General features: G+C 38.4%; 1 protein-coding gene across 10 annotated transcripts in view; it reads left to right on the top strand.

Annotated features, from left to right (window-relative positions):
* Positions 1-14,017, top strand: part of WDR64 (WD repeat domain 64) — a 72,070-nt gene that overhangs the window by 29,447 nt on the left and 28,606 nt on the right. For all 10 annotated transcript variants that reach the window (XR_003534361.1, XM_027684274.1, XM_027684250.1 and 7 more), the window contains one exon: positions 6,040-6,179. Coding sequence is in view for 9 of the 10 variants with exons in the window: in XM_027684274.1 (XP_027540075.1) it covers positions 6,040-6,179 (140 nt within the window). In the remaining variant the exon portion in view is untranslated. The remainder of the gene's footprint in view (positions 1-6,039; positions 6,180-14,017) is intronic.

Below are 14,017 nucleotides of genomic sequence, written 5' to 3'. Positions count from 1 at the left end.
TCACAGAAAGTAATCTGGAGAAATTTACTGATGACACAAAGTAAGGAGCTCTTATAAAACAAAATGTTATTAGTATTTCCCACAGATAGAACTGGAGGATTTTACTGTAGTAATAAATCCAGGGTGAAGTGTCTGAATGGGACAGAAGGTCAATTACACAGGAAGTAGTAAAAGTTTCTTTTACACACTGAAAATTCTCCCTACAGAAATAGGCAGAAGAGAAACATCTGGATAAACTTCCTAAGAAAATAATAATAGCAGAGGTAGGCCAGGCCAAAGGTCTGCCTAATCCACTCTCCCCTCTTTGTCAATGACCAGTAGTAAACACTTGTGGCAGAGCATAGGAATAGGACAATCATGCAGCAATACTTGCCCTAGGTACATGTGTTAGTTGAAATATCTGCAGGTAACAAAGAATTAACTTCTCTGAATGTGACACTAGTGAAACCTCATGTTGTATCGGAAGCCCCTGTATGGTTGATATGAATCACTTTTGAGAAAGATTAGTTGAATATGGAAACAGGGCAGGAAAAACATATCACATAGAGACTAAAACCATTGTACAGAGATTAAAGTATATTTTCTGTAACCTAGCAAAGTGAAAGTTAACAAGGATGACATTTTATCATCAATTAACATTGATGTCTATTAGAGCAAAAATCAGAGCGGTGATCTTCTGGAAGAGTCTTTGGAGTAGTGGCAGTTGCAGAAAGAAATATTCTCATCAGTTTAAAATAGATCTTGAAATTTTTGAAATATAGAGAATGCTTATTTGTCTGTGATTTTTGGAGGATAGACTTGGAATACAGAACGTCCGATTCCATTCAAACAGCTACCTAACCAGTATATTTTAGGAGCAGGTGAATCTTCTCAACACTGAATTTTAATTTGTCTTTACTTTCACAGCACAAAAGTAGAGAAAGCATGGGCAACATGAAAAAATTTTAATAATACTGTGTTCAAGGATGATTGTGATGATTTTGAAAAAGTATAAGAATTTGTACTTTGAACAATCTTCACATCTATTGGGAATATCTACATAACTTTGAGTTGGAATCCTGTCTTGCTTGTTCACCAACCGGCCTTTGTCTTCCTATTAAAGGGCATCCTCCTGCCTCTCAACCTCATTCCCAGAGCTTAGCTCTGCTGCTTCCCTTGAATACAAAAGAAAATTGTTCCTGAGCTGGATTACTAAGAGTCACAGGAGACAGTGGAAATGCATGGATAAAGACAAAGACTGGGTGGTATCATCTCTTTCAATTTCACTGTGAAGTTAGATCAGCCAGGGACTACTATGAAGCTGCACCTAAAATTTAGAATAATGCTACAGGTCTTGAGAGATCTGTCTAATAAAGCCTTCAAAAGCTGAGCTTTAGAATTCTGTGCTCTGTTAATAGAATACACTGCTCATGATGGCACAGCACACTGTCAGGCTAGAGCACACTATGTTTGCCTCTGTATCTTAAAAGCCACCCCTCTCTTTTGACTGGATGAGAAATGCACGTTGATGATCCAGTTAATGAGAGAATTAAACTTTTTTAAATTAATATAGTCTTTTTAATTACAAAGCCTACAATTTTATCTGTAACATACCCTAAAAATCAAAGACCAGAACAGATAAATAATTCAGGAATAATAACATATAGATTCCTTGGTGACATGTGCAAACATTTGTTAAAGCTGTGTTTATATGTCACATTCAGCAATTAAAATAAAAGAAAAATCCAACCTTTGATTGCAGGCTAGCTTCTAAAGTATTTAGCTGGGATAAACCTGCTAACCATTTTACTAAGCCCAAACTTAATGTTATTTAGCTAGGTGTTTATAGCACAAATGATACGCTACATACTGTGATATATTATTACAGTGACTATTTAAAACATCATGTTTTAACACCTTTACACTTCCATCATTTATTTAGGTTTCTTTAATTATGCTCATGAGTTTGTCAGTAATGTGACACAACCTAATTTTGTCTTCCAGATATTTGACATTTATAATAATGAATAAGATAAAAGCAAACCTGGTACTGAGTTCATTGTTTTATTCTAAAAGCTAGACTTTAACCGGTAAAATTATAAAAGCATCATAGTGGTCTAAAATATGAAGCCCACAGTAGTTTAAAATAACTTCTCTGTGTAGCATTTTGCATTAATATTATGTTGAATAGTAAAGTGACATGGTTTTCTTCTTATTCTGGATTCATTTTGATGCCTGCTCAGCTGGTGCTACGAAAAAAATCTAGGAGCCGTTAGCTGGGGTGAGATAAGGAAAGGATTTAATAGTGCCAAGGCAAAAGATGTTACACGACGCGCGCGCCGGGCTGTGCCCGAGATGTTACATTTATAGCAATATCTGGCCAATCCCAAGTGTGTCCACCCTATAACTTTTGCTCTGGTCCACCCCCTGGCCCGCCTCCTGGAATTGGGTCGGGGGGCTTTTTGGGACCCCCTCTTCATCATCCTTCATCATCTTCAGGGTACAGAGAGCAGAGTCACCCAGTTCCTTGACTCTGTCCTGCGGTTTAGGCCAAGATACAGGCGTTCTCCAAACAAGACAGGCTTGCCTTGACTAAGAAACTAAACATTTTCTACTGGATATGGGAATAGGGTTGATATGGGGAGTATGGAATGGGGTGAGAGGATTAAGGAATGTATAAACTAAGGGGTGCTACAGGGAGGAGGGAGAAAGGGGTTTGTTTCTAAAATCTACTTCTATTACCTATAAAACTTATAAGGTAGAAAAATAAGAAAACCATTGGGGTTTAAGGCATCAATTTCAATTCCAGCTATGTCTTAATCACCACCTCTGGCAACAACTGCAGTTAAAATCAAATTAGGTATGCATATAAAAGCAGGAGATGATTGGTTTTAAATGATACATCAACTTCTAACCTATTAGTTCTTCAAATCTGGCTATTGTTTTCCTGTGAGCAATGAAGCAGAATTAAAACTAGTGATTTCTAAATCTAGCAGTAACAGATTAAGACTGATAAAAGTGGCTGTGTGCTTGTTCTGTATCCTTTGTGAATTTCTGGAATAAGCAAAGTACATTTTCAGGAATTCCCAGGAATCTTAGTTATAGAGATCACATCCCAGAACTCCTCTAGCATTAGCTTTCAGAAGCATAGCAAACTCTTTTCTGTGATGCAGTCTAAATTTAAGAAGAACATATGAAGACAGACAAGGCAGCACAAAGAAAAAAACTTAGATTTTTGTCAGTATGATAAACATTTGAATTTGTGTTAGCTTACCAGATGTCTAACTCTTCTGAAGAGGTTTTGCAGACATTATAAGGCAAGATTATTTAAAAGACAGACTTGAAGGAATAACAAGTTTTTTTAACAGATAAGGGGTTCTTCTGCCTGAGAGTAGCAACTTAGAAAGAAACCAGGCATTATATCTTTATTTTCTGATCTATCAGAGGATGCCAAGCTAAGCCTAATATTCTCTATTCAAAAATGTTATTGTTCTCAAGTAGGTTTCAACACCACTGAAATGCAGACATCTCAGCAGACTTGTAATACCACACAAATTACAAAACTGCAAGCAAGAGAGACAGTTTGACAAAGAAGTTTTCAAAGAAGGTATTGGAGTCCATACCATATAGCTAGAATAGAGCTGTGATTGTAGAATCTGACTTTTAGAAAAACCCTAAACATCTGCTTTAATAATTATTCATCTTGGAAGAGACTGCATTGAACTAAGGCCATTTTGTTTCAAATCATTGATTTCACAAAATGTTAAAAAATTGCTGTTAGATATGTAGACAGATAATCTTCTTCAAGCTTTTCTTGGATGTGTTTAGTACCCATGCTTTCTATGTCAGGATTCTGAATCCTGGAGGCATATTTGGAGCACAGACAGAATAAATGTTCAGGAAATGTTCCAGTGAAGCAGTGAATGTTAGAACCAGTCTGGCATTAGTCCAAAAAGAGGGAAGAGAGCAAATCTACTATAACAAAATCTACCATTATCTTCACATCAGTGAAAAGAACTAAAATTAATCCACTATTTCACATGAAAAGCAAACAGTATTTTTAATCTAGGGAGAGGTTTTCTTTCCGAATGTCACTTGTTCTTCCTGTTAATATCTCAAGGAAATAACATATATAAGTGATTCTACTCTTAAAATAAACTCTCTGTGCCACAATTAAAGGGCACTATCCTCCCTTTCAATCATCTGCCCATCACTTCAGGAATATAAAGGACATAGCAATTAGGAAGACTAAGAAAGATTCCATCCCTCAAAAGCGCAGCAAGCAAGTAGTCAAGTTGATCAGATATTGTCAACAGCTCCTACCTCATTCACCATCATCCTATTACATGACAGTTTGCATCTGGAGTTGCTGGCAGGGATGTTGTTGAAGCAATGTCTGCTCTGATGTTATAATTGATCTTGTCAGTCTCACTGAAGGCTTCTGTCTACTGTATTTTGTGTCGTCCTCTTGTCTTCATGGAAGGTTTACAAGCTGAGTTTTACTCCTATGGACTTCTTTCTCACTAATGTATACTGACCTGCTCATGAGGGTTCTGCTAACTTGCAGAATATGTCTAGGATGGCCCAAGGCAACATCTGAGGAGGTGAGCAGGATCCTACTGTGTTCTGCTATTTCCCCATCGAAAAGGGCTTCATAAACCATTTGTGCAGTTATAACCAATTTAAGCTACTTCGTGCCATGCTTACAGCATATACAGATTATCTAGGGTATTTTTGTCTGAAAATTACCCAAAAAAGAAACTGGTTCCCCCTGAAGTTACAGCCAGTCAGCTACTTAGCCATGGCACTCCTTTCCTCTGCAGAAGTTCTCCCTCCATCATGCTGGTACAGCTGTTTGAATTCTCAGTCACACTTGTGAAATGAGCGGGCAGAAACCAAAATAAATTTCTGTTGCAGCTATTTTTTGAGTAGATTGTTCCTCCAGTGACACTCTCTCTTTTAGAGAGAAGCCACATAAACAGGGGAATCAATTTAACTGAGGGAACAATATTGTTTAATGGAGAAAAAGGGAGATAGGGTGCTCCTAAATGAGTCCCATCTTGCTGTATCAAGAAGGAAAGGAATAGATTTCTGGAGAGAGATGGAGGGGCTGACTAATGACAGTAGGTTGAACAAGCTTAAGGAAGTTTATTGAGAAAACTGAGCTGAGCATTTTAGTCTTGAAGTTGGATGAATATTCTCTTGGGGCATGTACTTCCTAGTTTATGGGTTTTTTTGCTTTTTGCTCTTCAGTTTAAGCCAAGAGAAAACTGAAACTCAAACTGAAGTCTAGATAAAATGTGGCTGTTTCTTTTACTGTGTGTCAAAATAGAGTGTTCAGCTAACTACATGCAATTTGTACAATTGCAATATTTACCAGGAATTGAAAGTTAAAATATAAATTAATTAATCTGAAATTTAAACTGGGCTCATTTTCTCTTAAAACTCCTGCAAAAAATATTAAATACTTCAGTGCACTAGGTACAACTGTGTTTACAGTTGTATATGTAAACCCAGGAGTATACTAATACATTTTTAACATATGTCTGTTCAAGACACAGACTCAATCATCAGTAATTACTGTTTCCTATCTGCCCTCAATTTCCATGCCCGTTTGCCTTCCTTTCTGCATGCTCATCTTCTTCCATAGAGGTGGTTATCCCTTCTTGTTCTGTGTAAGTGGACACAAAAATTATTTTGACATTTTTCTAAATTACATTTTTAAAGGAAAAAAACCTGAGCCCCAGTTCTATTTCTATTCTGCTCCTATGAGACTAGTCCATGTAGTCCCATTTAGTGTCCCTGCTATGCCTCTATCAAAATAAAAAGGCTTTGAAAGGCTGATCAGTTATGTGTTTTTATTATGTTTGGGGATAAGCAATGAAACATAAGCTGGAATCCAGCCCCTAGAATGAAAAATTCACATCCTTATGTGGGATTAGCCTACATGAATGAAAGCAAAGACTTATCGACATTAACCTCTCCATTACAAAGCTTATTTGTAACACCAGTGACTATTCGGTCTTTCTGACTATATATATTTTATTTTTTTTCCTTCAGGTAATGACAGAGTCCTTCGTTTGTGGAATCCTGCTGTTAATATTAGGCCTACAGGGAAGCTATTTGGACATAAACATGGTGTTGTGGAAATTGTGACCAATGAAAAAGATCAACATGTCATCAGCCTTTCCTGTGCAAAGGTAAAACACTTTTCTGAACCTCATGGAAGTAGGGCTGGAAGAAGGATCCAGGGAACCACAGGCCTGTCAGCCTTACCTCAGTGCCCAGTAAAGTTATGGAACAGGTCATCTTGAGGGCGATCACACAGCACATACAGGACAACCAAGGGATCAGGCCCAGCCATCATGGGTTTAGGAAAGGCAGGACCTGCTTGACCTGCCTGATCTCCTTTTATGACCAGGTGCCTCACCTAGTGGATGAGGCAGTGGATGTAGTGTACCTGGACTTCAGCAAAGCTTTTGATACTGTTTCCCATGGCATTCTCCTGGAAAAGCTGGAAGCTCACGGCTTGGACAGGTGCACTCTTGGTTGGGTTAAGAACTGGCTGGAGGGCCGGGCCCAGAGAGTGGTGGGGAATGGTGCTGCATCCAGTTGGCGGCCGGTCACTAGTGGTGTTCCCCAGGGATCAGTGTTGGGCCCAGTCCGGTTTAATATCTTTACTGATGATCTGGATGAAAGGATGAAGTGCACCCTCAGTAAATTTGAAGACAACACTGAGTTGGGTGGGAGTGTTGATCTGTTGGAGGGTAGGAGGGCTCTGCAGAAGATCCAGACAGGCTGGGTTGAAGGGCCAAGGCCAACACTATGAGGTTCAACAAGACCAAGTGCCAGGTCCTACACTTCGGCCACAACAATCCTGTGCAGTGCTGCAGGAGGGAGGCAGAGTGGCTGGAAAGTGGCCCAGCAGAAAAGGACCTGGGGGTACTGGTCAACAGCTGGCTGAACATGAGTCAGCAGTGCCCAGGTGGCCAAGAAGGCCAAGGGCATCCTGGCTTGTATCAGGAATAGTGTGGCCAGCAGGACCACGGCAGTGATTGTTGCCCTGTAGTCAGCACTGGTGAGGCCAAACCTCGAGTCCTGTGTTCAGTTTTGAGTCCCTCAATTCAGGAAGGACATTGAGGTGCTGGAGTTTGTCCAGAGAAGGGCAACAGAGCTGGTGAAGGGTCTAGAGTGTAAGTCCTATGAGAGGTGGCTGAGGGAGCCTGGAGAAGAGGAGGCTCAGGGGAGACCTTATCATTCTCTACAACTACCTGAAAGATGTTGTAGTGAGGTGGGGGTTGGGCTCTTCTCCCACACAAGCAGAGACAGGACAAGAGGAAATGGCCTCAAGTTGTGCCAGGGGAGGTTCAGATTGGATATGAGAAGAATTTCTTCACAGAAAGGGTTGTTAAACATTGGAATGTGCTGCCCAAGGAGGTGGTGCAGTCACCATCCCTGGAGATGTTCAAGAAACAACTGGATGTGGCATGTGGCACTTAGTGCCACGCTCTGGTTGACAAGGTAGTGGTCAGTCAAAGGCTGGGCTCAATATTCTTGGAGATCTTTGAGGTCAAAGGACAACTGAAATTGAAAGACTGAATAGCCATACACAAATATACTCATAAGAATATCTCTGCAGCCCATATGTAATCTGATTTATACTGCATAGTTCACAAGTAAGGCATCACATTGGCTTTTGGTTTCAGACTTGTGCTGCAGCACTTGTGCAGTCTGAAGAAGTAATGACTGAATTAAGGGTTCAAAACCTGCAGTGAATAGTTTTTAAAAATACCACAAATGTTGTACATCTATTACAAGAGTATTAAGGGATTCATTTGATGGAATGAGCCTCAGCTCCATACTATAGAACGTTAATGTATGTCATTCTTTATACAAAAATGTAAAAATGAACAAATCCTACACCATGGTCTCACAGCACTAGAGAAAAAAATTAGAGGTCGCTGGGGATTTGTATTAGAGTGGAAGAGCTAGTTTAGAAGATTAACAGTCTTAGCATCCCAGAGCATGGAAAACAGAGTGGAAACTAGGAGAAGGGGAGGGAGGCATCAGTGTGTTATGGAAGTATCAAAAGAAACATCCCATGCCACACAATGGTCGAGGTACAAAACAAATGTCTCCATGAAGAGAACAGTATGATCATGCAGACCTGAAATCAAAAACTAAAACTTTATAAGTGCAAACAGTTATCTTTTTTTTCTGAAGTGCAGGTGTTCTTCAGAAACATTAGATTACTCTCAACTGCATGTTAGATTAAAGGCAATTAAGTTATCCAGGAAGTTTAGGAAAGCAGACATAAATAAACTGTTATTATGTTCATTTTTAAGATCTCTTTAGCCATATGTCAAAAATTGTAAATAGAAGTAAGTGAAATATTTTTAACACAAGGGTCAGTATTAAGCACTGAGGGAGACTGTCCCAGTGACATAACTTAAATGAGAAAGTACATTGTTGCCTATTTCTTGTAAGGCTTTTTAGCATATGTTTTATTCGCGCTGTGCAAGCAATTGGTTTGACAGCTACAAGTATTTCAGTTGTTTTCTGTGGCTGCAATTTTTGATTTTGAAGTCTGTTTTTAATTTCAACTCTATGTGTTAGTCTTTTTGTTAAGAAATATGACTACACAATAGGTTAACCGTTTTGTTCTGCAATGACTTGCAATATTTAAAAAAACAAACAAAAGGCAATCTGATTATCTAGAGGTCTGATTGTTGAATATGACCCAGATCAATACCTACACAATGTTTGTTTTATTCAAGTTATTTTGAAGATCTATATTCAGAGGACTGCTCTGCTTGCTTTTCATCTGTTGCTGGATGGTCTGACTGGATTTCAGTCAATCTGTTCTGACACTGCTCAAGTCTGTTCGTATGACTTAACTTGGTGAAGTAGACAGATGATTCTAGAAGTGCAGATTACTCAGCAGGCCTTGGCTTTGTGTAAGCATTGCTCAGCAATAACAGAAACATCTCTATATTATCATCACTGTGTTCAGCACAAATCCAAAACACAGTCCCATGCTATCCACTGAGTAGAAAATTAACTCTACCCCAGCCAAAACCAGCACACTTCCCTAGATGAGTTCTGCTTGTCAGAGAAACATCTGCTATCTGAACAGTGCTGTCTTCTTGCAGCATCTTTTTTTTGTTTTCCTTTGGTAGACGTCAATAGATCTGCAGAGAGAGCACACTCACTTGGGTCACTTGTCAAAAGCAGTAAAGCCCAGGACACATTGCACTGAAACTTGGAATTCATATGAATTGTTTTGAGCAGACTTTTTTATTTACACTGTGGTGTTTTGGCCAGTATGCAATACAGCTTTCTGGAAAATATTGAAGAAATCTCTGTGATATTTAATTTAACTGAAAACAAGTTGCCCTGAGCCAGTAATAACAAAACAAACTTCTTATTATGACAACAATTAAGAAACTATTTTGGAAGTTGAATTCAAATGATGGTTCCATTTAAGAAAATAAAGATTTCTTTAGCTATTTCAGCACATAAACACTTTGTTTGCTCCAATATTATAAGGATTTATTGATAGAAAGGAGGCTATTAAAAATATTGAATTCTCCTATCACAAAAATTAAACTTACTTTCTTATAACATACAAATAACTACAAATTAGGCATAGGTTTGTAAATAATTTCTGTATGACCTTTAGTCATATGAATTAGTACTTTCATAGTAGTGGCACTGAGGCAGAGGCAAGGGCTAAGGCAGAGATTGTCATAATTCTGTGCTGCTGAACTTGCTTCAGAATAAAATGTTCCTGGAAATAAATAGGTTCTTTATCTTTCAGATTGTGAAGACCTTAAGAGAGAACAATGTGCATAGGTGCAGTTACCACTGTAGTCCACAACCATGTCTTTTTCTTCAGCCCTTCAGTTAAGTGAATCTACTAGATCTGAAATATTGATGTGTTCCTAATCATAGGAACATGCTCAAAATCTTGTGCTGAGATTTCCCACAACCACAATTATCTGTTACATTATATGCCACAGACCAAAAAGAACCACATTCATCACAACTATGCTTACAGTGTGTCTGTCTTATGTTTTGCTTGACAATATTTCCAAAAAGTAATTACTGTTAAATTTGTCTGAACCTATTAACTCATCCTTTGTGTCAATGCACCAAAATACGGAGTCAGGTTTTCACATAACATATGGACTCTTCACTAATGTTCCAGCATATTGCAGTCATAGATTGGGTTATTGGCATAAAAGTAGAAGTGTATGTCTATAATTGTAAATGCAAATGTATATAACTCTTTGGTTAGAATTATTCTGCAGAAGCCCCTAAAGCAATTTTCAGGAAACATGTTTTCCAAGATGGCTGCAACAGCTTATTCTCTCAATTTATGATTGAAATTTCATTGATATGTATAATTTGAGAGTTATAAAAAGAGGAATGTATCTCCCACTATTTTACACCTTTTTGCTTAGGTCTAGGGGAGTACAGAGTAAAATAATATGGCTTATTCGAGCACTAAAGCAACATTTTTTTATTGATGAGAAGTGCTGGTAGAATATGTAAGTCCTTTAAAAAGTGCCACCTTTGGACTTGAAATTACAGCTAAGAATTATCCTCAGATGCTTCAGGATACACTAGACAGACAATGAACTATGACATGAGTTGGATGTTTCAAGCCAGACAAGGCAAGACCTGTGTAAAGGTACTTGATCTGTCTGGTTATTACACTGGCACTACAGCATTTTTCTACAAATACCAATACTCTATGTTCATAGAAATGGCTATACTTTTTTTTTAATGGGCACAGTCAACTGAAGAATTACTTTTACAGAGTGTATGGTAATATGAGAACAATCTGTGGGTTAGAGACATAAAGAGAACTGACCTGATGCTCCAGCTCAGATAGAAGAATGCTGCATAGGAACTCTCTGCTGTATTTATTTTTTCATCTCCTTCCTGTCACTCTTCCCTTCATTGCCCTCTATATTCTCTATTATTAGTTTTCCCCTTTTTGCTTTTGTCCTGCATCATGAAGCATTTATTACTCCATTTTTTAAATATAACAGAACTGTTTGAGTGCATTCAGGAAGCAACGAGGGAAAAAAAACCACTCGTAGGGACAGGGGCTATTAAACCTGGAGATGTGGCAGGAAGAAGGCCATTATCTGAAAGATGATCTTACAGTCTGTGGAAACAATAAGGTTAAGGCTAATGGCAGAGCCCAGACCTGACTGTATAGCCCTTGTGCTGAAGGGCAGTGAAGCAGTGGCAACCACTCTCTCTCACTTAGCTGAGAATCCACAACTAGAACAATAGAGGCTACAACTTCATGTCTTGCCTACTTGACTTGTTAATGGAAGTCAGAAAGCCAAAATTTGCTACACCCGTTTTTTCACTGATTTTACTAGAACATCTCCAGTGATGGGTTTGGTTGAATTAGGCTACGTGAGTCAGGTGAGCAAGATTTGAGCTTCCAGTCGTCAATTCATAAAAACAAAGTTTTGTTTGAAGATCAGTAGGGCTCATGTAAGGAATATATTCCCAGCCTTTATACCACTGTACAGTATCATTTGTTAACAGCACAAAGCCTTTGTTTTAAATCAGTGAAGGGAATGTTCTTTGGTTTTTTTCTTTTTAGAAGTAATTTCATTTCTGGGAGTTAAACTGAAAGAGCAGTGCACACCTTTACATATGGCAGGAGAGTAGTGCAGTAAACAGGGATTTCTCACATCTCCTTTCTGGGGCATGTGAAGTTATCATTCCATTCATAATTTCTTCAAAATTTGATGCAGCCAACATGATGCAACCACATAAGCACTTCCCTGCTAAAATTTGCCCATCCAAAATTACTCTGCTATAACTATGTTAGCTTTATTCTTACAGAACCTAAGGGCAGATTTTTAGCATTTCAGGGAAGATGAAGGGAAGTAAGATATGGTATAAATTTTTGTGTTTTCTGACTTTTGCAAATTAACTCAAACCTTAATGTTATCAGTCTCCAGTCCTCTCCCCCAGATCTGCTTAATGGCAAACTGGCTGTTCAATATCCCAGTCATATGTGTGTTTTGTTTGTCTGGAACTGAGTAGGCGATTGTATCAATGCCGGTTAGTGTGGATGTTTGTCTAACTTGTTTTGAAAGCACCTGACATTGTTTTAAGGATATATTTATAGTACAGTCATTTGTCTTCCTGAAAAATGAAAGCAGCTCAGCTGGAAGCGCAATGCTTAATTTATGTGAAGACATTGCTAATCATGGCTGTTACTGGAATGTACTGTTTATCAACAATATCAAATTTAATTTAGATGATAATTTGAAAAAGAGATATTTGGGAAATCTGTTCCAGTCATTTTTCACAAAAATTATGTGGCCACATCTATATAAGGTACATTTTTTGTATACTGCTTTGAAAGCTAAAGTTGCCTTGCTGTTGTGCTTTTATTCTCTTCAGTTTATTTGTTTCTCACAGATATTAAGAATTTTATTCTCCTCTTATATTGCCTAATCCTTCAAGAAAATTTAATATTCTTCAGAATTTTCATGTAACTTACTCAATTTTCTATTAATTCCTCTCTCATTTCTCTTAATTCAAGTTATTTGTGTCTTGAGTAGTCTTTAAAAAAACCCTACATAATTAGCCTATGGAAGTCTCAAGGGATATCTCATTAATGTATATAAATATTGGGAGGGAGGGTGTAAAGAAGATGGTACCAGGATCTTTTCAGAGGCTCCCAATGACAGGACCAGAGGCAATGAAAAATGAAACACAAGAGATTCTGTCTGAACATCAGGAAAAACTTCTTTTACTGTGAGGGAGACCAAGCACTGGCACAGGGTTCCCAGAGTGGTTGTGGAGTCTCTGTCCTTGGAGATATTTTTAATCCATCTGCACATGGCCCTGCTCTATGTGGCCTCACTTGAACAATGGAGTTAGACAAGGTGACCTCCAGAGGTCCCTTCCAACCTCAGCTGTTCTGTACTTCAAAAACTATGTCTAAGGTGAGAGAATCATTCTAAGACTGGCTAAAGATTGACAGGAGGAACCTGACTGTTTTGTAGCTCTTCTGATCCAGGTGTTCATGGGCAGCCACCGCTCTGTCCTGCACTTCTTGCTTCCTGTTTCTGACCCCCACACCATCTAAATGTCCACTGAAACTGTTCTCCCGAAGTGTTGAGTATTATTTTGTCTCTGCATTAGTGGTCTGCTATATCTATTGTCAGCACACCACACACACAGTACAGAGACAGACATACAGAACCTTTACACACTCTCAATCGCAGCACCCAGTAAATATCCTTCAGGCTCATTACTATGCAATTAGACTATTGCATATAAGAGTTTGATTTCTCTCCAAGATCCATTCATGTTTGGGAAAAGGAAAGTACCTTTATATATTGCCAGGTTATTATACTGTCTGATGAAGTGATTTGAAATGCTCATAATTTTGAACTTTGCCAAATTACTATCTCTGTAAGGCACTAGTTATAGTACCGTCTACTGCACCACATTGCGTTAATGGGCTTACAGCTAAATCCTCTTTGCCTTAACCTCACAAATAATCCCATTGACATTAATTTGTTCCTAAGTCTTCTTGCTATTACAGGGAGTTGTAGCACTTTGCAGGATCACCTTCAGGGATCACAAGAGACACATTGGCACTCTCTGCAGATAACTTAGTCTATTAAATAACTCGGCAAGCAGAACTGCATTTTGACATTCATGCCTGGTGATTTTTGTCTTTAAGGGCTCAGGTGTTCTGTATGAATTTGTAAATTTTTTCGCTTAGACCATGGAGCCTTCAATGACCCCATCAAACAGTTGAACAATGTAGCAAATAGGGGCAGATAAACTAAACACTTCAACAGAAAATCAGCTTTAATTATGGCTTGCTCTTCCTGTCTATGCCTATAGTGAATGCTGTGGCTAATGCAACTTCTTTCTGCCCCAAGAGTGTTTGGATTTTGGATTTTCCTGCATAAGTGGTTTTTTTCATAAGTTCTTTTAAAGACTTGCAGCATCACCATTTGGAGATTGAGGAAAGCTG

Source organism: Neopelma chrysocephalum, unplaced genomic scaffold (assembly GCF_003984885.1).
Source record: "Neopelma chrysocephalum unplaced genomic scaffold, ASM398488v2 Primary Assembly neopelma1_23, whole genome shotgun sequence".
Taxonomy (NCBI): Eukaryota; Metazoa; Chordata; class Aves; order Passeriformes; family Pipridae; genus Neopelma; species Neopelma chrysocephalum.
The sequence above is the reverse complement of the archived record's forward strand: the minus strand, read 5'-3'. Positions and strand labels throughout refer to the sequence as shown.